A 22,709-nucleotide genomic window follows, 5' to 3' on the forward strand; every position below is an offset into this window, starting at 1 on the left:
GCAGAGAGGCTAAAGCCACCTGTGTTTGTTAGATGGGGTCAAGGGTATGACCACAGTGCTAGCAGAAAGCTTCCAGAATAGCCCTAGGAAGCAGCTCTCCCCCGGTTCTTAATAGCCACATCTCAACCACACTCACCACAATATATGGCGCTATCCCAGCCAACACTGTCTAACCTACAACCTCATCTAGATACTTGAGCAACTATGAAGTGCTCCCCCCAAACCATTCCCTTAATGCAGACTCACATTTCTTCAATACCCCAGATCCTCTGTGTGCTTTATCCAGCCCTGTGACAACCTTGACTCACCCAGCTTTTCCACCAGCCTCCATGTGGTTGGCCAGAGTGACATCGTTGGACCAGACATCAAACTGCCACTTGCGCAGCCCCAGGACTCCGCAATGCACGCGCCCACTGTGGATCCCGACACGCATGTTCACATTCACGCCTGTCACCTCACGCACCAGCCTGGAAGGAGAGGAAATGGAATGAGCATCAACCACCCCCCAAACTCTTCTATACACACTCTCCTCAAGGGTTAGTGAAATACCTAAAAGGGAAGCTTAGGTATAGGGAGGAGAGAGAGACGGATGCTGCCCTGAGCTAATTGGAGGAAAGACAGGATCAAACTGCGACAGATGCCATGTGTCATGCTGACTAGGGAATGAGGGAAGGACAAGTTTTTAGAATGTGTGTTTCAGAATTGTGAACAAGGCTCACTGCAGGCAAGGGAGGGGAAGAGAGAGAAAGACTCTAGGATCAATAGACAAGTTTGGTCAATATGGTACAGTGTATAAATGCCTCATCCTATACCAGGACAATAAACACAGAACATTGGGGCTATGGAGAAGCAAGCCAGGAGTGGGGCAAAACATAGTGGCTCTCTTCCTATATACCCCACAAATACCATCAGTAGATAACACAGTACACTTAAGCACATAGAACAGTGATACAGACCGGAACCGGATCTCTCCGGTCAAGGGTTGGATAGGTATAATCTTGTTTGGCCACTAACCTTAGGCAATATGACCCAATACAGCCTCATAGCTGGACTGTGGGGCCCGTGGGCGGTTCCCCCCCTCCCTTCTCCACAAAACTACATCCTTCTTCACTATTTCCTGATTTTGCAGTTCCACAGACATGAGGCTGCCTTATATTGCATCAGACCACTGGAGTATCTACCCTGACTGACAGTGGATCTTCAGCAGAGGTCTTTTCACATCACCTACTATTTGATCCTTTCTTAGCTGGAGAATGAACCTGGGAACCTCTACAGGCAAAACAGATGCTCTGTCACATGCCACTCTCTGTACATTTACAGCCACCACTTTGGGGTGTGCACATGTGAAAATAATTGTTCTATGTGCCACTGATCACACATATAATGAGGGAGATGAAGTCTGTCCAGCAAGTAGGACTCTTTGGGAACGGAAACTGATGCAAAGTAAGCAGGAACTGGATTTGCGGCTTGGCTAGGAAAGTGTTGCAGCCCCAAGGGACAACCAAGAGCTTGGGAAGCTGAAACCAAGAGCTTGGGAAGCAGCACAGCATGTAAAGGGCCAGAATTCACCCCACTTCCACTGAGAAGGCTGCTCATACTGATAAGCGTTCCACAGGGGCCAAGAGAGTCCGCACCAAGAACAGGACGTCTGGGGCAGCCTCTGCTTGGTGTACCTCTGTAAGGATTTCCAAGTAGTGCAGGCACAAGCAGATGTACTCTGCTTTAAAACTGTAAATTGTGTTAGTCTACAAGAGCTGCCGTGGCTCAAGTGGTTAAGACGCTGAACTGCAGGCTGTGGAAGGTCGGTCGTTCAGCAGTTCGAGACCCGAGTGCCGCATGATGGAGTGAGCTCCCGTCTCTAGTTCCAGCTCCTGCCATCCTAGCAGTTCAAAAGCACGAAATTGCAAGTAGATAAATAGGTACCACTTTGGTGGGAAGGTAACAGCGTTCCGTGCGCCTTGGTGTTTAGTCATGCCGGCCACATGACCACGGAAACGTCTTCGGACAGTGCTGGCTCTTCGGCTTTGAAACAGAAACGAGACCACAACCCTAGAGTCGGATTCGACAGGTTTTCGAGCAAGGGAACCTTTACCTTTACCTTACACAAGACCTTACTCAGCATATGCTCTTATTTCAATATGCCATATTGCAAGGAACCTGAAATATGTTTTGGGAAGGAAATTGGTAGCAGAGGGATCTAAACTTGATCCCCAAAATGTGTTCCAGTTCCACAGCTCTCCACCCTAACAGCCATTTCTTCCTCTCTGGTGTAAAGTGCCAATCAAGTTGCCACTTACACGGCAACCCGTCAGGGTCTTCAAGGCAAGAGATGTTCAGGGGTGGTTTGCCATGGCCTGCTTCCGCATAGCAATCCTGGGCTGTCTTGGTGGTCTCCCATCCAAGTACTCACCAGGGCTGAACCTGCTTAGCTTCCGAGATATGACAAGATTGCGCTTGCCTGGGCCATGCAGATCAGGGCATGCCCTCTCTACTACTGCACTGTTGTTGTTTTTAAAAAGGACATAGTAATTAACCTTGCATAAATGAAGCACCAAATACTAAATATATTCCCTCCATTACACTGTTCAACTGCAGAACTCAGCACTGAGAACCATCAATGCTCTGAAAACTTTAACTTTCCCATTCTGAAGAAAAGCAAGTTTCTAACCCTTGTGGCTCCAAAGATAAAGTGTGGGCAATGCCCTCAAAGTTTTCAGGAGATGGGAATGAGTAAGAGGAAGAGTGACATTAAGGACTTCTAGCGGTCAGAAGCCAGGAAGGCTGGTCTCCGCTCCTGCTAGCCAAAGCAAAAATAAGAATTGTTAGGGGGCAGAGAATCTCTAATGCATATGAATTATTCTGTTCCAAAATTTGGGGGGTTTTAAACACAGAATTTTGACTTTCCCCACTGCAGATTACACTTCTCGGGTAATGCTATCTCAAATCAGCAATTACCTTCTCAGTGGATGCTGAATGGGGTATGTAGCTAAAATACCAGTTTGTGCAAGCACTTGGAAACGTTGTATAATTAATTCTGTTAACGGTGAACTAGAGAATTTGATGAAAAAATGAAAGAAAAAGTAGGTAGTCCAGCACATCCAATGCAACATGAAAAAAACAAAATGAAAGTAAAAATTAAAGTAATCGGGACCTACCAAATAACACAACAGAATGAGCTAGCTTCTGAGCTCTCCGAAACTCTTCATCCAGCTGATTGTTCAAAGGGAGTGTGTGTTGTTTTTTGATATTCAGCCAGATGAAGAGTTCTGAAGAATTCAAAATCTCGCACACTATGTTGTTCAGAGGAAGACTGGATTAATGTCGCACATCTATGGTGTATTCAAAGCACCCCATGGAGCACGCAGCACCTTGAAAGCCAAGTCCCTTTGCAAGCTCCCCCTCTCACACTCACGAAATGGCCTCAATCATGTCAACGCCCATCTCCACGCAGCAGTGGGCATGGTCCGCCCGTGGTTCCGGCAGCCCTGAGACACAGTAGTAGCAATCACCTAGGATCTTGATGCGAAGGCAATGATTCTCCTGCCAAAAAAGGGAGGGAGGCGGGAGTCAGCAACAACACTAGCTTCAATTGGGGGTATAATCCCTCTCCAAACTGCTCTCATCTTAGTTGACAACTCTCTGCTCCCTCACCTATTAATTCCCATGAGAGAGATCCCTGGTGCCAATAACTATACTTCTACAGGGCAAGGACAACCCCCATCCCAGAATGCTGTGTGCAGCCTCAAGGAAGCTACTTTTTCCACACAAGATGAAGAAACAGCATCAAAGACATACATTTAGGAGCGTTATTTCACACACAACCAAGTTTGCCACAGGTATACTGGTGGTTCCTTCACCCTTGTGCACACATCCAGAATCCTGACTGGGCTGTGGTTCTCCAGTGCATTCATCCAAGTATTTAAGGACAAAGGGCCTGCATTATAAATCCATTATTATTGGATTTAACATACTGTGTCTGTGTCTGGTTTGCCAGTTGTACGGCTGTGGAGAGGAAAGCACTCCAGAGAGTTATCATCACAGCCCAGAAGATTATTGGCTGTCCTCTCCCACTCATGGAGGAATTGTATAGTTCTCGATGCTTGAAAAAAGCAAAGAACATTTTGCAGGATTTGTCACACCCTGAACACTCCCTGTTTGAACTGCTGCCTTCGGGTAGAAGATATAGGACAATCAAAACAAGGACAAACAGATTAAAAAACAGTTTTTATTCGAGAGCTATTATTGCTTTAAATGCTGTATGAATTGGAATTTGGTGGTTTTGTTGACATTGGTGGTTAAGTTGCAAAGTGAACCCTAATGGTTGTGTGAGTGTATATGAGTATGGTTGTGTGAGTGTATATGAGTATGCTTGTAGATCACCGAATGATTGCACCTTAATTTCGTTGTACTATGTACAATGACAATAAAGTATATTATTTATTATTATGCTTTTGCTGCAGAAAACCTCTGTCAAACGCAGATGTACTTATACCAAACTGAACTTCTGCATAAAGCATGTTGTGGATCTGAGAAGCTGGGGAAAACCTGTATTCTACAGGAAAAGTAGCTGTGAAAACGGTGCTCCCCAGGATGTTCTGAACTACAGTCTAAGCTCATTGAAATCAACGGGCTTGCTGGAGTAATTCCTCTCAGGACTGCATTGGAAAGTTCTTTCTGAGATGGCCAGTCTAGGTCAGAACAGATCCGAGGAAGGACTGGGCATCAGACCAGGGAATGGGAGGGGCATGGAATTCTTCGACAAAGCTGAGAGTGATGTGGGATTTTCAGAAAATTATGAACTGGGATATTTTCCAAAGCCCAAAATAGACCGTGATCCATTTTGACATTTTTACTAAATGTTCAAGTCAAACAAAACTAAAATACACCCCCCCTTAATGTTATGTGCTGAATAAAACACCTCACAAGATCTACCAATAGCCACAAGTATTTGAACTGAAATATTTTATCAGGAGGAAAAAAATTAATAAACCACATTTAATGTGGTTTAGATGTTATTATTCTAACTAATTCAAAGCTTTATGTAGAAATTATTTGTATTGGCACACATGTAAAAGTTTAAAGAAAATAAACAATAGCCTGCGCTTCCCTTGCTCATCTACGTTTTAAGGAAAACAACAACACCCTTCTAAACTCAGTGTCTCCATCAACTCTGAAGGGTGTTAACTCGGGGTCTGCTCAATATGATAGTGCCATTCTAAGGAAAAGATTGTGCATGATATGTCTCTGTACATCCATCTCCTTAAACAGATTAACTCTTTTGCACACTAAGGACACTCTGACATAGAATCATAGAACTGGAAGGGGCCATAGAGGCTATCTGGTTCAAACCTCTGCTCAATTCAGGATCAACCTAACGCATCACTGACAAATGTTTGTCCAGCCACTGCTTGAAGATTGCCAGTGAAGGGCAGCTCACCACCTCCCTAGGCAGCCAATTCCACTTCTGAACTACTCTTACTGTAAAAAACATTTTCCTAATAACCAGACGGTACCTTTCTACCCATAATTTAAATCCATTATTGCGAGTCCTATCCCCTGCTGCCAACAGCAACAGCTCCCTGCCCTCTTCTAAGAGACAGCCCTTCAAATACTGAAAGAGAGCAATCATATCCCCCTCAGCCTCCTCTTCTCCACACTGAACATTCCCAAGTCCCTCAGCCTTTCCTTGTAGGGCTTGATCTCCAGGTCCCGGATCATCCTTATCGCTCTCTTCTGCACCCGCTCCATTCTGTCCACATCCTTTTCAAAGTGAGGCCTCCAGAACTGCACACAGTACTCCAGGTGCAGCCTGACCAATGCAGTGCACAGCAAGACTATGACATCTTGTGATTTGGATGTCACATCTTCAGTTACTCTACTGCACTGACACCCAATTCAGTGGTTCAGGAGCTACAAGGCCCTCTTTGACATTCCCCAACCTGACATCTGCCCCATTTTTCAGGAAAGCGTGCAGTGCTGTTGCCCAGTTGGTCTTGAGGATGGCAGGTTGTTCCCACTTAGCACAGAGAGAGGTTCTAGCCATGCTGTCTCTCACAACACTAAGTTCAACTTGAACTCTTTAACACAAGGAAGCTTTTATCTTTTAACATCCAGTATAAGAAAGAATTCCACAGAACCTGAAAGCTTGCACATGACTTTGTGTCACAAGTCTGACTTGCTAGCCCTTCTCCTCGCTATAGGTACCCAAGGACTGGCTAAGTTTCAACAGGGGTAGGGACAGACGGGCCTACATGCTCAGAGCTACTCTATATGTTAACATTTACACATTCAGTATTAATTCTTATTGCATATGTATCTGGTGGAGTGGTACACAGGGCATTCTGTAGTCAAGTGGTTCTTTGGGTTGATGGTAATTGCAAATGCAGTTCGCTGTGAGCTGTGGAGTAAATACCCTACCACTGGTCTCGTGCAATCATGGGAAGCACTCAGCTTGAGGCAAATCTGCTTGATCCCCATTCCCTCACATGAAGGGTTCTATCAGTGAGTCTTTAGGCAAAGACCATTTACCCAATCTCATTCCCTTCACTTCACGCAATGCAATAAGGTCCACCACATGCATAATTTACAGCAAGTAACCAAAAGCACTAAAATGGTAAAAGATGTTGCTTTCATTCTGGTTCAACAAACAAAAACTTGCTCTGCAGGTCTGCTGGAAATTAAACCAATACCAATCAAAGGATTAGCTTTCTCTTGCAGTCCGTCCGAGGGGGAATAAATAAATAATATTCTTAACAACGAAGACATCAGGTCTCAGGGAGTCAACAAACTCCATATTCTAGCACTGCACAAATGAAATCCATTTTCTAACAAATCTATTGGATGGTGAATCTTCTTCCTCACTAGCCAGACAGTTTTGTCATAACCACTATATTCCATACCAAGAGGCTATAAGAATTTTAATTTGGGTTAAAGTTAGGTGAACTCATACCTTGGTTTGGAGTTTGGATTTATCATGTGTACTTTACTTTACCCTGATTTAGCCTATATGTGTACAGACATTCCCACTAACACACACACACATTCTTCCCAGGGAGAATTGCCTGGGGAAAAAAGATAACTGCTACTATGAAACTGTCCAGTTTGCCTGATAGGCTATTAGAATCCATTCATTCGGTTGCATTGCTTCATAAACTTAATCGGGATTTTTAGACATGGAAACATTTCCATTAAAAAAACACAAGAGTAAAAAAATGTTCTGCCTGATATCGGTGGACATCACTGTAACATCAAGAAGGGACTGTCTAGCAGAGCTGGACACCAAGGAGAGAGCATGGCACTATCTCCTGGCAGAGCGACAGCAGCACAACGGTGGCCCCGTAACTTTCCCTTCACAGGCCCAGGTAAGCTCTCCACCCCAGCTCCACGCCCCCAGTATTATCTTCCTTACTTACCGCAGCCAGTTTGTCAAAACGTGCAAAGAGCTCATTCAGCGTCATTACCAGCTCCTGTGCCGTACACTGAGAGGCCAGGCTAGTGAAACCCTCAATGTCTGCAAACAGAATGCTGTTTGGGTGGAAAGACAAGGGAAGCGAATATCAGAACTTTCAGCCACCCTACAGCCCCCCAAGTCCCCAACAGCTTCTCTTCTCCCCACTCTCCTCTCTCCCACTCAGAAAGCGCTCTGCAATATTAACTCCTCCACATTTGCTGTAGAATGTTCTTTGGTTAACTGCAGCACTTGAGTACCGCTTGCTCTCAGGTTCCTCCTCCCCCCATTCCAACATCCTGGTACCTGACATTGTCATGTTTCTGGATGTAAATCTTGTGGAACATCATGTCTTCCTTCTTGGTGTTAATGTCCTCCTTCATCTCCATGGCCACATGCTGCGGGAGCACGGACAGCAGAAGCCGCTCCTGTCCGCCGCGATGAAAGGAAGACCCATTACAAATTTCTTCCAAACAACAATTTTGTTGCAAAATTCCAAGAGAGCACCAATACCGTAGCCCAAGTGCCAGCCATCGTATTCACACTATGTTCCCTTCCCAATGTGTTTTTGCCTTCTCCCAAAAAATGAATTCTGCCTCCCCTCTTCTGGCGGCCCTTCCCTACAGAGAACGAAGCCATCATAGCACTTGGTGTAGCACAACCAGGAACTAGAGAGTCCACGGTGAGATCTTTCGATGACAGCACCTGCTCTCAGCCATATTCCTGCAACCTCAGCTCACTCCCCCAATACCACAGTCCAATCCTGACCCCGCACCAGTTCCCCACCTGCTGACGGTTCTCACGTTGCAGGTGCAGCCGTGCCTGGATGTAGCCACGTGTCTCCTGAAAGGCCTGGCGTTGTGACACCTCAGCTGGGTAGTGGGTACAAATGCCGATGATGTTGGTACAAAGGAAGATCAAAATGTTGGCACTGAGCTGCAAGCAAGAGAGGAACTTGTGTGAAATGGGGCACTAAATTTCCTAGTCGGATTCTTGACAGCTGGCAAAGCAAAAGCTAGACCCCATCCCCTTGGAGAAACGAGCCCATTATTTCAGCTCCCACGGAGCCAGCTTCAACTCTGCTTTCTGCACTTTGCGTGGTGGGCCTTCTTCCTCTGGCGCAAGCTGGGCTGCCCCTCCCTTCGCTGATGGATGAATTGGAAGCTTTGTCCAAGGAGGTGCTCCTGATCCATAAAAGAAGCTTTTGTAATCCCTCTTGCTGACCAGAGTATGGAAGGCACAAGTGGGGTGAGTGGGTGGCAGGAAAATCCCAAGAGTGTGGCTCTAGGAAATGGATAATGGGAATAGAAAGAGGGAAAATTCACTAAAAGGCATATTTGGGGGTGGGGGATTGTGGAGTACCCCGTAACTATGCACAGAAATCTCGACCTCTTCATACAAGCCTCCACCCTAGGAAGTTATCCTAGCCTGACCTTTAACCACTATACAACAGTGTGAGGTGCTTTGCGCAGAGTATCAAAGAAAGACTTGGGAGACTCAACCTCAATTTTCCATTCTACCATGATCTTGGACAAATCACGTCGTCTCTCAGTCTCCCGCAACCTAGCCTACCTCACAGGGATGCTGTAAACAAAAGACAGAGGAAGGGAGAGCCACCTTTAGCTCTTCAGAAGGAGGACAGGCTAAAATAAATTGTGACACAGATCACTGGTTGATGTTTTCTCAGCCATGAACTCCCTAACTGGCTTTAAGCAAGCGACTATATGGGGAAATAATAATAGTGCCCTGTCCTACACGGCTGTGAACTTACACACACAATGTGCTCTGAATATTTTCAGAGTGCTATAAATAAGTGTCAGGTATCTCCTCCACGATGACTATTGGCACTACAAGGTACCCAGCTGAAGATGCCCTGAACAAGTGGCTTAAAGAATGCACAACAAGGTTAACATTAAATGTTTTCCTCACACAATTGTCGGTACACCTGTAGGACAAAGAGCGGCTATGGCTAATCACTGTGCAAACCGGACCTAGGATTATACCATTACAGAGTGCTTCAAAACTAAGTGGCTAGTATTTCTAAGGCTTCTCATTAATACTCATTTCTGCCTGGGTACCAGAACATCAATGTCACTAACTACCACCACTCCCAATTCATGAGCTAAGTAAGTAGCATGGGTGTCCAGCAGCCACTGAGGCACGGCAAAAATGCCAAGAGTGGGTGGAGGAAAGCTGCTTTCTACAGTCTGCTTACAATCCCGAACACAGAAACACAATGGAGAGGAGATAACTTGATAAAGCAGTTTCAGCATGCAACTATCACCATTTCACGAAGCACTTCGAAGGCAAAATTAATAAGAGACTAATAAGCAATGCTTATAAGCAATGCAGCGTTCCGTGCGCCTTGGTGTTTAGTCATGCTGGCCACATGACCACGGAAACGTCTTCGGACAGCGCTGGCTCTTTGGCTTTGAAACAGAGATGAGCACCACAACCCTAGAGTCGGATTCGACTGGCTTTCGAGCAAGGGAACCTTTACCTTTACTTTAATAAGCAATGCAGGGCTCAAAATGACTTCAGAATAATCACTCTACTGGAAAAACAGTTTTGTTATGTTTACAGAGTTTATAAATTCACCAATAAAGGTTGGCATGATAGTATTATCAGTTCAGAATAAATTCGAATATTCTTTAATTGAATTGCTACAGGGCTTGGAAAAGCAGCGTTCTGCTCCACATGTTACAACAGTCAGTCCTGCTAAAGCATGGGGAGGGGACTATTCTACAAAATATATTAAATATGTTACAGCATGCTTAAGGGGGTTGTTACATAATTTTGGAGACTATGCTTTATGTGTATTTAGTTAAAATGCTTAAACCTCACCCTTTGGTAGAGGACAGTATGCACAATAAAAAAAAATTCACAGAAATAATAAAGACATGTACACATGTAGAAAACAGCACAACAATGCAGGTAAAATTAAAACCCACAAGTAGCAGTGCAATCATATGCAAAATTAGCCCAGTCTAAGGTCCCTGATTTCAATTTGCTTAGAGTCATCTGCTAGGACTTCACTCTAAGGTTGCAATTCTAAACACAGTTACCACGGATAAGTCCCATTGAATTCAGTGCTCAGATTGAACTAAAAGGCACAGTTAGATTTTACAGAGTACTCAGGGACAAGCCAGGTACATCATCATCCTTTTAGAGCCAAACATGGGCCACCTAAAAATGTCCCAAGGGCCCGATCCTTTACAAGTGCTGAAATGGCCAGCCCCCTCCCTCACATTGGGACATCATAACACTGTGCCTTTAAAAATACAGGTTAAGACAAATAAGTGTGTTTTAACTGCCTTTCCAAAAATGACCAGGCAGGATAGTCAAATTAACTTGTCAGAGAGGATGTTCTAGAGTCCTGGACCACCATCACTTGCTGTTACCCTTCAAATGGGTGGCATAAAAAGCAGGGGCCCCACTAACTCATCTCCTGGTAGGTTTGTATAGGAGGAGAAGGCGAATTGTGTCAGGAAACAAACTGGAAGCTGATGTAAGTGGATCAAAATAGGTTAACGTGATCAGGGTGGTGAGCCCCAAACAACAACTGGACAGTTGCATTTTGGACTACACTGAAGCTTCCAAGAACTCTGCAAAGGCAACCAAGTGTGGCATGCACTGTACAACAACCTCATCTGGATGTTACCAAGGCATGTGTAACCACAGCCACGTCACCTCTCTAGACAGGGTGACACTGCCTAAGCCAATAAAAATACTGCAGAATAGAGGGCTGGATCCTCTGACTCTCTTCCACCAAGTTTTCCTTCAGCTGTGAAAGACTTCCTTCAACTTCTTCAGCAGAGGAAGCTTTTGTTTGGTAGAAAAAGTCATTATCCAGTTAAGTCCTTCTGAGGTGAAAAGAAGACTTTGCAGAAGAAAATCGTAGGACCCAACTTAGAGAAAAGAAGTCCTAGGATACAACCCAGAGCACCAAATTTCTATGTGGAAAACCTGGTTCCAAGTCTTTGGCCAGATATGAAATTTACATAGTCACAGGAAACCACTACACAGAAGAAGACTGTCTCTGTGACTGACAGACAAGGGAGCAAATGAAAGATGTGGCTCTCCACAAACATCCATATTTACCTGACAGGAAGATGACTACCCCTCCAACAAAATGTTCTGCCCTAAAGTTTTTTTAAAATTTTAAGTACTGTACGTAATTGTAAACTGTATATAAATTTAAGACCTACCCCCCTTTTTCTTGACAGCACATGTCAAAAATAAACCATGATGTACCTTGCAGGTAAACAGGGTTCCTGAAGTGTCACACATCTGGTGGCTTTACAGAACCCATGCTCTCCTGCTTATTCCCAGGTCTTATCCAGTCTTACCAACCTTTGTGACAGCAAACCACAGCCTTTTTAAAAAAAATTGCAGATATGAGAGTTTTTCAAATCTTTTTTTAAAAAAACCATTTCAATAGAGGGGCTCAGATGTGTCACCATGAGAGTCTGGAAAATGCCAGATCATTATTCTATGTCACCACCACCCCCTTGGGGCCTCTCTCCCTTCCTCCCGGCTTTTCCCTCTGCACACACATACTACTGCACTGTTACTACTGTGGGGTTCCACCCTTTAACGATTTGCGTTTAAGAAATAAATTATGTAGAAGTTTCAGCACAGAGCAACAACAGTGCAATTATCTAGCTTTTTGACATTCTGAATTTAACAGATTCAAAGGGGATAAAAACAGAAAACAAAATGATATACCTAGGGGCCGGGCAGCAGAATGACAAAAAGATGATGCAACTACTGATGAGCATAAGGGTTAACACAACTTTTGCACTTTGCAGAAATGAACACAAAAGCATTACTTAGACATGCTCAGTTCAGCAACTGACAAGGTACCCAGACACAAACAGACCAATCCAAGACTAGCTACCCCAGCATATAAAGGGCTGGAACAAAGCTATCAATGTTACATTACTACAACAGCATCACGTAGCACATTATTACACAGCACCAATATGCAGTGACAGTGGTTCAGAGATGCTATTGTAGCATAGGACATGGATATGGTTTTCTATGGGGTCCCAAACGTTACTGCCACAATAGCCTCAGCGATGCAGGGAAGTCAGTAACTTTTAATGCATCAGTTTCCAAGTTAAAAAAAAAGAGTTGAACACCACAGAACTCTTCAACATCCAAATGCTTGTGTCAGTCTATTCTATTCCATGTAAACATTGGCGGTGCAATCCTGAACAGTTACATCCTTCTAAGTTAATTGAAGGGCTTGGAAGGGTGTAACTCTGCTTAAGGTTGCACAGTTAATTCCATAGGTGATTCAAAAGTTGGTCAAGGACTTGAGAAATAAAAATGGACAGCGTGGACATTGGGGGTTGGGGGGCTCCCCAGAAAAGGAGAGAAGGCATGGCGCAAAAAGTCTTCCTCTCAGCAACTGGAAGCCCCTCTTGAACAGTTTCTGAGTCTCAGCCTCAGACTGACCACAAACATTCAACCATGTGAGGACTATTCTCATTACAAGAACTTAAGGAAGGATTCCCTGGAGATGCTGTCAGATTCTGCACTGGATAAATAAATGAAATGCTAATGAGAGCCGTAGAGATCTCAAGGTGCCCCTCCCCCCACTGTTATTATGCACCCAATGGTGAAATTGGGCAGGAGTGCACAGGTACAGATGAACGGCAAAGTCACTTTTCACTTACAGTCAGCACGGAATGGAGAGTTCCAGAAGATCATTTTGGATGCCCCAGTGAAATCATATTCTACCCGGCCCTTGGGAAACTGGGGCAGTGCTGTGCTGAGGAAGAGCCAGCATGGTCAGAGACATCTCACATTACCCCGGCAGCACAGGAAGGAGCCATACGGCAGTAAGTCCCTGCTGCAAGTGTCACTTGAGAAGGAGGCTTTGGCCTTTAAGCTCTGAGGCAGCCACTTGCTTGCTCATTCAACAGTGCCTGGGAATCAGAGCCAATTGCTATCCCAATTCCAGCCTTAACAGCCTTTTCTTTTCACACCCAAAGCCTCAAATCTCCTCCAACAAGACACCTCCCCCCCAATTAGTGCAGGGTTTTGACTGTTCCTTTCCCAGCACTTTTCAATCGGCTTGCTTTGTCACCCAAGTGCTCATTATCCGCTCCCTCCTCCTGTGGCCCTCCCTCCTTACCTGCTTCCAGAGGAAGGAGTCCATACGGTTTTGATGCCAAGAGATTACCAGGTGCAGCACTGAAAGCAAAGCCCCAGCCAGCACGGCTGCCCGCATACGCACAGGCAGAAGAGTGTAGATGATGTAGATGAAGAAGACGCTCCACCAGACCCCCTCAGAGGCACTACGGGGTGAGACCAGAAGGGTGCCCACGGCCTGCACGCCGCATAATGCCCCGATGACCAGGTAACTCACAGCCCACATGCAGTCCTGGTGGAAGCCAGTCCGGTTGCAGAGAACCATAAGGGACAGAAAGAGAGTAGCCGCCACAGCAAGGGCAGCGGCATAGGGCACACGGGGAGCACCAGGCACACAGTGAAACAGCAGCATGATGCCACAGGCGAGCACCAGGACTCCCATGAGCACAGTCAACGAACTCTGGTTCATCTGGAAGAAGTAGCGCTGATAGAGGCGCTCCAGCTTGGCCGAGCGGAAACGCTTTGAACGGAACACTTGCAGGAGGCGCCGGCTGCAATCGCTTGCCGAGAGTCCCTTGGCCTCGCTCCCCGAGCCGCTGCCATCCTCAAAGCCCAGGTCCACAGCTTTGAGTCCCAGGTCTCCTGTCCCCGGACCAGGTGGCAACGACGGCTGCTGCTTCTTTCCATAATGGTCCTCCTGCCAGGAACAGTTCAGCCCCAGCCCCCCGCTGCCTCCTCGCTCCAGCTCTGGGTCCTGTAGGCAGCTCATGTAGCGCGGACCACAAAGTGCCGGGCGATGGCGCTTGGGTCCATTGCGCTCGCCCCAAGCGGTCTTCCGCTCGTCCACTTTGGGCACCAGGATGCCACTAAACCAGGACATGCTGCAGGAAAGGAAAACCAGGTCAGGAAAAAGTATAAACAGCAGCAAAAGCTGCAGAGAAGGGAGAATTACTCAGAGATTTGCCTCTCCAAGACACACAGATGCATACAGTTCAACAGGGGAAGCAGTTCCTGCCTGAGTGTCACATCACAGAGATGTGCAAACCAGCAGGCTGGAAATGCTCCATGTACCCCTTTTTCCAGAAGAGCCACAAAGCAAGGAAAAAGGAAATGGTGGATCAGCCAACTATTGGTAGGTGGGGCCCTGGGAATGAGCATGGCCAAAGAAAAGTGGGATGCTTTCATTATAGGTTACCGTAAAGTTTACGGGATTCATAGTACACAAGAAGCCAGCTACTAAACAGGACACACTCTGGCAAGGAGAACAGACTGCACAAGAAGACAAGATGAGGCTTGAGTTGGCAGGGGCAGTATGGCAATGGGCACAATCAAATATGTCCGACATAAGGATAACGGGACAGGGCTAGCTCATATAGGATCTCCCGGAAGAGAGCATCTAGAGATCCTGCAGAGGGAGGTCTGATGTGATCAGGGAGCCATATTCCACCACCCCTGTGTGTGATTCTACAGAGGTCTCTGGAACACGTCACGATCTCCACCTTTGGGGTCACTTGCCCTCTTTTGGGGAAGCGCTGGTACCTGGAGGGCCACTGGGAACTGGGTGTGATGAGGCGTCATGGATCTCCCATAGGGAAGGCAGACTAGAAACTGTGGGGGATGTCTCTCATTTCAACACTGACCCAAGGCTGCAACCTGCAGAGAGAAAGAGGAGCTAGTCAGGCTGGTCGTGCATGCTAGATACAGCTGAAATCACTGTACAGTCCCATTCTGCAGCTCTTTGAAACTCCAGCCCAGGTATTTCTTTCCTTCCCAACCAATGGCCATTTTCTTGCATTCTCTTCATTCTCTCCCAGACATTTCAGAGTTAGCGGCAGCATCCCCACTGAGTTTTAACTACTTTTGTTTCCTTCACTTTGCACGCCTCGCTTATCCGAGGAGTATGGAGAGCATGAAAATGATGCTCTATTGAGGAGAGCGTGCTCAGAAGCAGACACACAGTGATTCCAGATCAAAAGGAACATTCACACTTGTCTTTTAGCCTCAGGCAGCATGGAATCACTCAGACGCTGGTGCTGATGCTCACAATCAGAAGTATTTTTCCAGCCCTGCATAAGGCAATTAAAGGAATCTGAGTTAGCCACTGATGAAACATAAAGCAGTATCTGCTCCAGCAACCAACCGCAGATATACCAACATATCTAGCTTACATGTTAGCATGACCAAGAGACAGAACCCAGTTTGGAGACTATTAGAAACAAGAGGCAGCGCTACACAGGAAGGAACAGGCTTGACTCTTGACATCTGGGGTCACCGGAGGTAGGGAACAGGACTCACCCCATCTGAATGCAGCCCTTGAGCGCCTCATTTCATTCTCTCTTATATGAATGGTTGTCACTAATGGAAAGGAAAACTGCTGCATTTGGGAACTCTGCAGCAGTAGGAGTATAACCTCTCCAGCACCAATAGGACATGGTCCCCCACCAACATATAACCACGGGAGTACAACCTACAGGCTTTCCACTCTGCATAATGAAGGATATTTAGCTAGCATTCGTTAACAGCCTTACAAAACATCGGGGTAGGTTGCGGAACCAGGCCAGCTCTTCTATTTTAGGGGCACGATCATGTTTGGAGGGAGGAAAGGGAGGCAGAGCTACCCAGAAGAAATGGGGGTAATTTGTCTGAGGCCCTTACAAAGCAGAGGACACCCCCTCCCGGAGCCTCAGGTCCTATACAGACCATTGGCCCCTGCCCTGGCCTTACGACAGTGCCCACCAGAATTTTCATATTTTGTCTGAAGTTTTCATTTTATAAAGAAAACAGTGTATTAGAAGGTTAGGCTTAGACTGAATCTCAACGTGTAGCTGTTACATGGGACCTGTCCCCAATAGTGATGAAGTAAATAGTTACACACGATTGTGTGTAAAACAAAATAGATGCTAATTTGACATTTATGAGGCCGCTTAAAACACTGATGTGCACACCACCTGGGAAATATATATTGTTTTTGTTCATTTGGTTAAACTTAAGCTGGCTATTAAAAAAAAATATCCTTGGGGGGCTGGGAGGGACAGGCCTACTTATGACCAAGACCTGTACCCTAACAGTAAAGAAGTTTAAATCACTAACTGCAAGGTAAAATCTTCTGGGCAGCAACAGAGATAAGGTAAGCATGTACAAGAATTTTTGCACATGGTCACCCAGCTTCATACACATATAGATAGGTCCTTGTAGAAAGTAGTGGTAGGCCCCCCAATGTCATACCCGTCCCAGGCCCTGTAAACCATCTGGCAAGCAGTCCTGAAGGAAAGGAGGAAGAGAGGGAACAAGTCTGACTAACAAAGGACTGGAATGTGCTATTCCTCATCCCTTCCTCACCCAAACCGACATGCTTTTAAGCTAATATCTATGTATCAAAGCTAGTTTCCCAACATTCCACCAGACTTTAGAGTGATCGAGTAATGGAATGCAAGATAGGTCCATGCTGACAAAGATACAGAAATATGCAGACAGGAGCAGTTTTGAGTATTAATTAACTGGGATTAGTATGGGAAGGGAGCACCACCCCGTCTTTTTGCCCTCACGTGTACACAAATAGTGTCATTCACTTCTATGAAGAAAGGTTGTATTCTCCAGCATTTCATTCAAACACTGAGTGACCCAGCCTTAACCCACAATGATTCCTCAGGGTTCTGGAGCCCACAAAAGCCTACACACACCACAATAACTGCTGTTTTGTTAGTAAGTATACCCTAACTGGGGTAGTCCAGGCTAGCCAAATCTCATCAGCTCTCAGAAGCTAAGCAGGACCAGCCCTGGCTAGTATTTGGATGGGAGACCACCAAGGAATACCAGGGTCGTGACACAGAGGCACGCAAGGGCAAAGCATCTCTGAAAGTCTCTTGCCTTGAAATCTCTACGGGGTCCCCATAAGACAGCAAACAATAACAAATACATCCAGGAGTTTATAAAGAAGGTAGAACTGAACAAAATACATGATACATTTCTAGAGGGATACATAGCCAATGAGATGCAGTCTTGTCTATGGGCTCAGAGGTCTCCAGAGAATCAAGCTCTGCGCCCTGCTTGTTCCCCCCCCCCATATCAAACATCTGCAATCAAGGGCAATAGGAACTTCACATGCAGTTCTGCCCAAATTCAATTTTACCAGTGTTTACATTTCAGTTGAACCTCCCTTTGCCATACCAGCCTCGATCTCACCCTCTCCTCTTGCACAGTATGCAACAAGACGGATTTTTAAGCCCCCCGGGGGGGGGGTCTGGCAACTGGGTCCCTTGCTTCACCAGTTCAATGTGAAACCAAACGGAGGCCCCGGTCACATGGGCCAGATAACACGGGGGGGGGGGAGTGGCTGTTCGCCCCGGAGCAAAATAAAGCACGGTAGCCCAATCACATGGTCCCCCAAGTCTCCGTGCTCAGGTTGTTAGCTGGCGATCACACGGCAATGCTGCAGGGTAGCAAAGAAGCGGCACAGCACAATCGCACAAGCATTTTGCATTTGTGCGCATGCGCAGTTCTGCAAAGCAGCACTGCTTTCAGTTCTGTGTTTGTGTGCATGCGCTTACGAAAAACATCCGGCTTGCGACAGGATGTGGACAGGCGCAGGATGCCATGGGATACTAGCACTCCCACAATCAGACGCCCGCCTGTGCCGCGTGTTTTCTGGATACTAGTGCACTTTCCTTGGTACTTTTTAACTCCACATCTTTGGTGGGACGCCACGGGTTGGCCACGGATGCGCTATGCTTCCCAGATGTTGCAGTGTGATCACGCCCCGAAAATCTGCCCGACATTCGTGCCTTTCGCGCGGCAAACTCTTCGTGTGACCGGGGCCTGGAATAGGTTTCTCCTTTCAAACTTTCTCCTTTCAAATTTATCTCAAAAGCCAAGCAATCCTTGCTCATTTTAGCCCCAACCACTTCAGAGAGCGATTCTATCTCCCCCCGCCCCATCCTTACCTGCATCCATCCTGGGAGATGGCATCATCATCATAACATCTCTACTCTTTACAGTAAAAATGCCAGCAGGCTCTGGACACCAGAACCCTCTTCATCTCCCCTCCAATCCCCACAACATCCCTCTTTTCTTGAATAGCTTCACACCCAGGAGGGTCCACTGATGCAGCCATCTCTAGAGAGCCAGTGTGGTGTAGTGGTTAAGAGCGGTGGGCTCTAATCTGGAGAACCGGGTTTGATTCCCCACTCTTCCACATGCAGCCAGCTGGGTGACCTTGGGCCAATCACACTTCTCTCAGAAGTCTCTCAGCCCCACCTACCTCACACGGTGCCACTGTGGGTGAGAGGAAAGGAAGGTGATTGTAAGCTGCTCCTTAAGGTAGAGGAAAGCAGGGTATAAAACCCAACTCTTCTTCTCCCTGTTGTGTGAGACACAGCAGCAGGTTTAAGCAGCCAAGTTGTACAAGAGACAACTTTATAGCCCGTTTGGGGAGGTCAAGCCTAGAGGATACAGCTTGGCTAAGGTACTGTGCTAAAAGAAGGAGTGCAGGGAGTAGTATCTCAGCTAAATAGCACCCCTTTGAAACAAAAACAGTAACATAAGAAAGCATTAAAGTAGTATCATCATAATAAACAGTAACAATGTGATAAAATAATCCCATTTTCCTGAGGTCAGAATATATCCTAAAACGACTGCAGCCTTTTGCAGCTCCTTGCAGAATGATAGTTTCTCTCAGTTCACACACACTCCTTCCTATATTCAAGCACTCCTTACACCCTAAGGCAGAATATGCCTTCAAATCACATCAGATTATAAACAAAAACTGCAGATAGCTGTGCTCATCCATCAGAACACATCCCCAAAGGAACAGTACAGCAGTACCTTTTGGAGCAAAAGTCTTGCCTGACTGTTATGAGGTCACAGCTTGCTTTGGAAGGATAATGTCCTTGTCCTCCTCCACCCCTCTTGTATCCCCTGGGTGTTGCATACAAGCGAAAGGATCCCAGAATGACCACTCATGACCTCTGCTTAAACTGCAGCCAAGTGGAAAAAAAACAAAACCCAAAGACCAGTACAGAGATAAGTAAAGACTGGGGGAAGCCCACCTGCTCCTCCTTCAGGTATATAACCTGACCAGGCTGAGATTAGCTAAACAGTCCCGCCCATATTCTGGAACCAGCCAATCAGCCACAGCGATCCCAGAAAACCAATCCTAGGGGAGCCAACGGTGGCGGTGGGAGAATAGGTTATATATTTTAGTCTTTACAAACAGAACAATGAAGGTTAAACCTTTAATAGGCATTCCCCTCCTTCCCCCAAGTGAGACGCAATCAGTTGCATTGCCACCCCCTTGCCAGGTAGCTGGGACTTTCTGGCCTGTGCTGCACAGATTTTTTGGGGGGGGGGGGCAGGGGGGCTGGCGAGCTCGGAAAGGCATATTTGAGAATCCCCCCAGAGTCTTCCATAAGGACCTTCTAAGGAGCCGCGACAAGGGAACTTTCCTGGCACCGGCACCAAAGGATCCCCGCACTGCCCGGCCGTGCAGGTGCGTCCCACCACCTCCAGTCCGCAGGAATCAGTGCCACCCTCTTGCGCTCCTCATTGGGCTGCCCTGTCCCAAGACCCACCCGCCCGGATTCCCTGAAGCCCTCCGTTTCCCGCGGCCTTCCTCGCTCTCCCAATGGGCATGCTTTGGCCAAGACCTCACCACCCGAAGCCGACATGGAGACGGCCTAACTGCAGCACCAGCCCCCCGCCTCTGATTCCCGCCGTGCTTTCCTCATTCCTCGGGAGAGCAACCTCTTTCAAAGGCCCGGCCTTTCTGGAACCGGCTGTTCCTAGAGCCAAACTCGAACCACCACCTCCCCGCCACACACACACACACCCCGGCTCCTCCATTCGCCTTCCCGGGCGCAATGCACACGATACGACCCCTTCGCGATCTCTCCCGCTCTTCACGCGCTCCCACTCCCTGTTCCTTCCCGGCTCCTCGAGCTCCACAGAGACCCCCCCCCCCTTACCTCCCCGTGCCTGGGCCGAGTCCTGGCGCCACAGGGCCCTCCTCTCCTCCGGGTGGAAACCAGCCGCGCCGCCTGCCAAGCGGGTCCTTCTCCAACTCCCCCAACCCGGCCCCGCGACTCTCTGTTTACGGCGCAGCCCCCCCTCGCCGCCTTCGCCTCCTCTCCATTGCTGCCTGCCTGCCTGCTCGCTCGCTCTGGGCCCGTCCCCTCCTCCCCGCGTTGTCCAGGGTAAACGCCCTCTAGCCCGGATCCACAAGGCTCGCCGCGCTCCGAGCCAGCCGGGGATCGCCAAGCGGGAGGCCTTAAAGGCACAAGGTCCCTTTTGTGCGCTTCCCCCAGCCTGTTGCGCTGCGTTGCGGGGGCAAGGGGAGAAGGAGCGGGGAGAGAAGGAAAGGGGGAGACAGAGAGGAGCTGTGATTCTAGGCAGCGAGCGCGCTTGGCAACGGAGTCGGAGGAGTCTAGCCCGAGCGAGGGCACCTGCTGCACGCAGGCTGCCGTGAGGTGAGGCGGGGGCGGGGGGCCGGGGGGAGAACACCTTGGCCCGCTAGTGCGGCCTCCTCCCCGTGTGGGGGCATGGATTCCTTTTGGCTTACACACTAAACCCGTTGCCTGCCTTGCTCCTTTGGGATAGCCGACAAGTATTCCGAGTTTCCACCTAATAATTACAGTTTGGGAGTGGGATACTAATGCAGTGGCTACCTGTTGATCCCATCTCCTAACCCGGAACTCTCCTCACCACCCAAAGATGCCCAGCTGCCAGCTATCAGATTCAAGTCCCTTGCCACCCCTTGGTGCTGACATCCAGCCATTTGGAAGCCAACTTGCCTTTGTTACCGGGCAAGTTAGCAGTTTGCGAGCCTGTTTGCTTACAATGAAAAGAAACCCTGTCTGGCTGCAGATCCCAGACCTTTTTTTTCCACCTGCAGTTTCGCTGGCAGCAAGCAAATGGAGGAAAGAGAATGGTTAGTCCACGAGTTGCCTTTGGCTGGCATGGGGCCGGTAGCAAGAGGCAGAGCAGCCCTGAATCTTGCTGTTCTTGCCACTCCCTTAGTTTGACAGTGTGGGAGAAAGGAAACGCAGGCCTGTAACTTAGCACAATCCTCCAGAGGGACAGGCTTAATGATTAATTAGAAGTGAGCCCCACTGGGGCCCAGGGAAGTACCTGCCGTTGCAGGGATGGCCTATATAAGTTTAAAGGCCTGTCTCACTGGTTCCTCCACAACACTCGCATCCCAGTCCTGCTTCTGGGGGATGCACAGAGCCCCCTCCCATGCAGATTGGCTTGGTTATGGATTAACACTGTCACATTGCCTTAGCAGAGTAATTTATTAAAGTGCCGTTCAGAGAGTGATTCTCCCAGGTGCAAGAGGTCTCGGTTTCCCTTGAGCCCTCCTCAATTGATTCTCCCTAGGCAAGAAAGCTGGGGAAGGGGTTGTTAATGAATTAATTATTCAATGTAGATGCAGTGTGCTGCTGAAGGTGCCATTGCATCATATTTGGTGGCTGTGGGGATTAGGACTGAGTGCCAAGCACTGGTTTTATCACCTTTGAAATGGTGAACAGAGAGAGAAACAAAGAGGTTTGCAAATGAATCAGAATGTACCATCATGTGGGCGCTACAACATTTTCCCCTGCTTTGCATGCTTCCCACTTGCATGGCTACTTCTCTGCAAAATGTATGGATATATTTTAACTCCTTCTCCAGTGATATTTAAATCTAGAGGGAAATGCCTCAAAGGGTATTTTCCGTGCAGACACAGTTTTCTCCTCCTTTCCCCTTTTTTTTTCAACTGGCTGGGGCCACTTCATAGCCAGCTTTCCAACTCCCCCTGTCTCAATTCATGTAGATGATGATGTTAAGGATTCTGGACAGCACTATCAATGTACATGGCACTTTACAGGCAGGTCTCTGCCCCAAGGAGTTTACAATCTAAATTTTGACACAGCACAGGACAACAAAGGGAAGTGGGAAGACAAAAGCGAGAGTAACAAGAGAATAGAATATTTATATTACTCTAGGCAGATCCATGGAGAGATATTATGGACTCCTCAGTGAGAAGATCAGTCCTTGGGAGGATTCTCCTTGTGCTTCAGAAGAAGACAAGGACAATGGAATTTCATCAGTTTTGTAAAGCTTTTCACCATCAACCCTGAGTTACAAACAGAGTAGTTGCAGAGAGGTAGCTGTGTTAGTCTGTTGT

The 22,709-nt window shown here is 47.4% G+C and overlaps 1 protein-coding gene across 1 annotated transcript in view; it reads right to left on the reverse strand.

Moving 5' to 3' along the window:
• The window catches only part of ADCY6 (adenylate cyclase 6), a 56,225-nt gene extending 35,537 nt beyond the window's left edge, over positions 1 to 20,688 (reverse strand). The window contains exons 1-8 of the mRNA XM_015423694.1: positions 20,509 to 20,688; positions 15,089 to 15,202; positions 13,593 to 14,430; positions 8,234 to 8,383; positions 7,754 to 7,875; positions 7,413 to 7,524; positions 3,413 to 3,540; positions 309 to 467 (exon numbers count right to left, since the gene is read on the reverse strand). Of these exons, the coding sequence (XP_015279180.1) occupies positions 309 to 467; positions 3,413 to 3,540; positions 7,413 to 7,524; positions 7,754 to 7,875; positions 8,234 to 8,383; positions 13,593 to 14,429 (1,508 nt within the window). The 5' untranslated portion in view covers position 14,430; positions 15,089 to 15,202; positions 20,509 to 20,688. The remainder of the gene's footprint in view (positions 1 to 308; positions 468 to 3,412; positions 3,541 to 7,412; positions 7,525 to 7,753; positions 7,876 to 8,233; positions 8,384 to 13,592; positions 14,431 to 15,088; positions 15,203 to 20,508) is intronic.
• Between the last annotated feature and the right edge of the window lie 2,021 nt (positions 20,689 to 22,709).

This window comes from Gekko japonicus, unplaced genomic scaffold (genome assembly GCF_001447785.1).
Source record: "Gekko japonicus isolate JY-2015 unplaced genomic scaffold, Gekko_japonicus_V1.1 scaffold33, whole genome shotgun sequence".
Lineage (NCBI taxonomy): Eukaryota > Metazoa > Chordata > Lepidosauria > Squamata > Gekkonidae > Gekko > Gekko japonicus.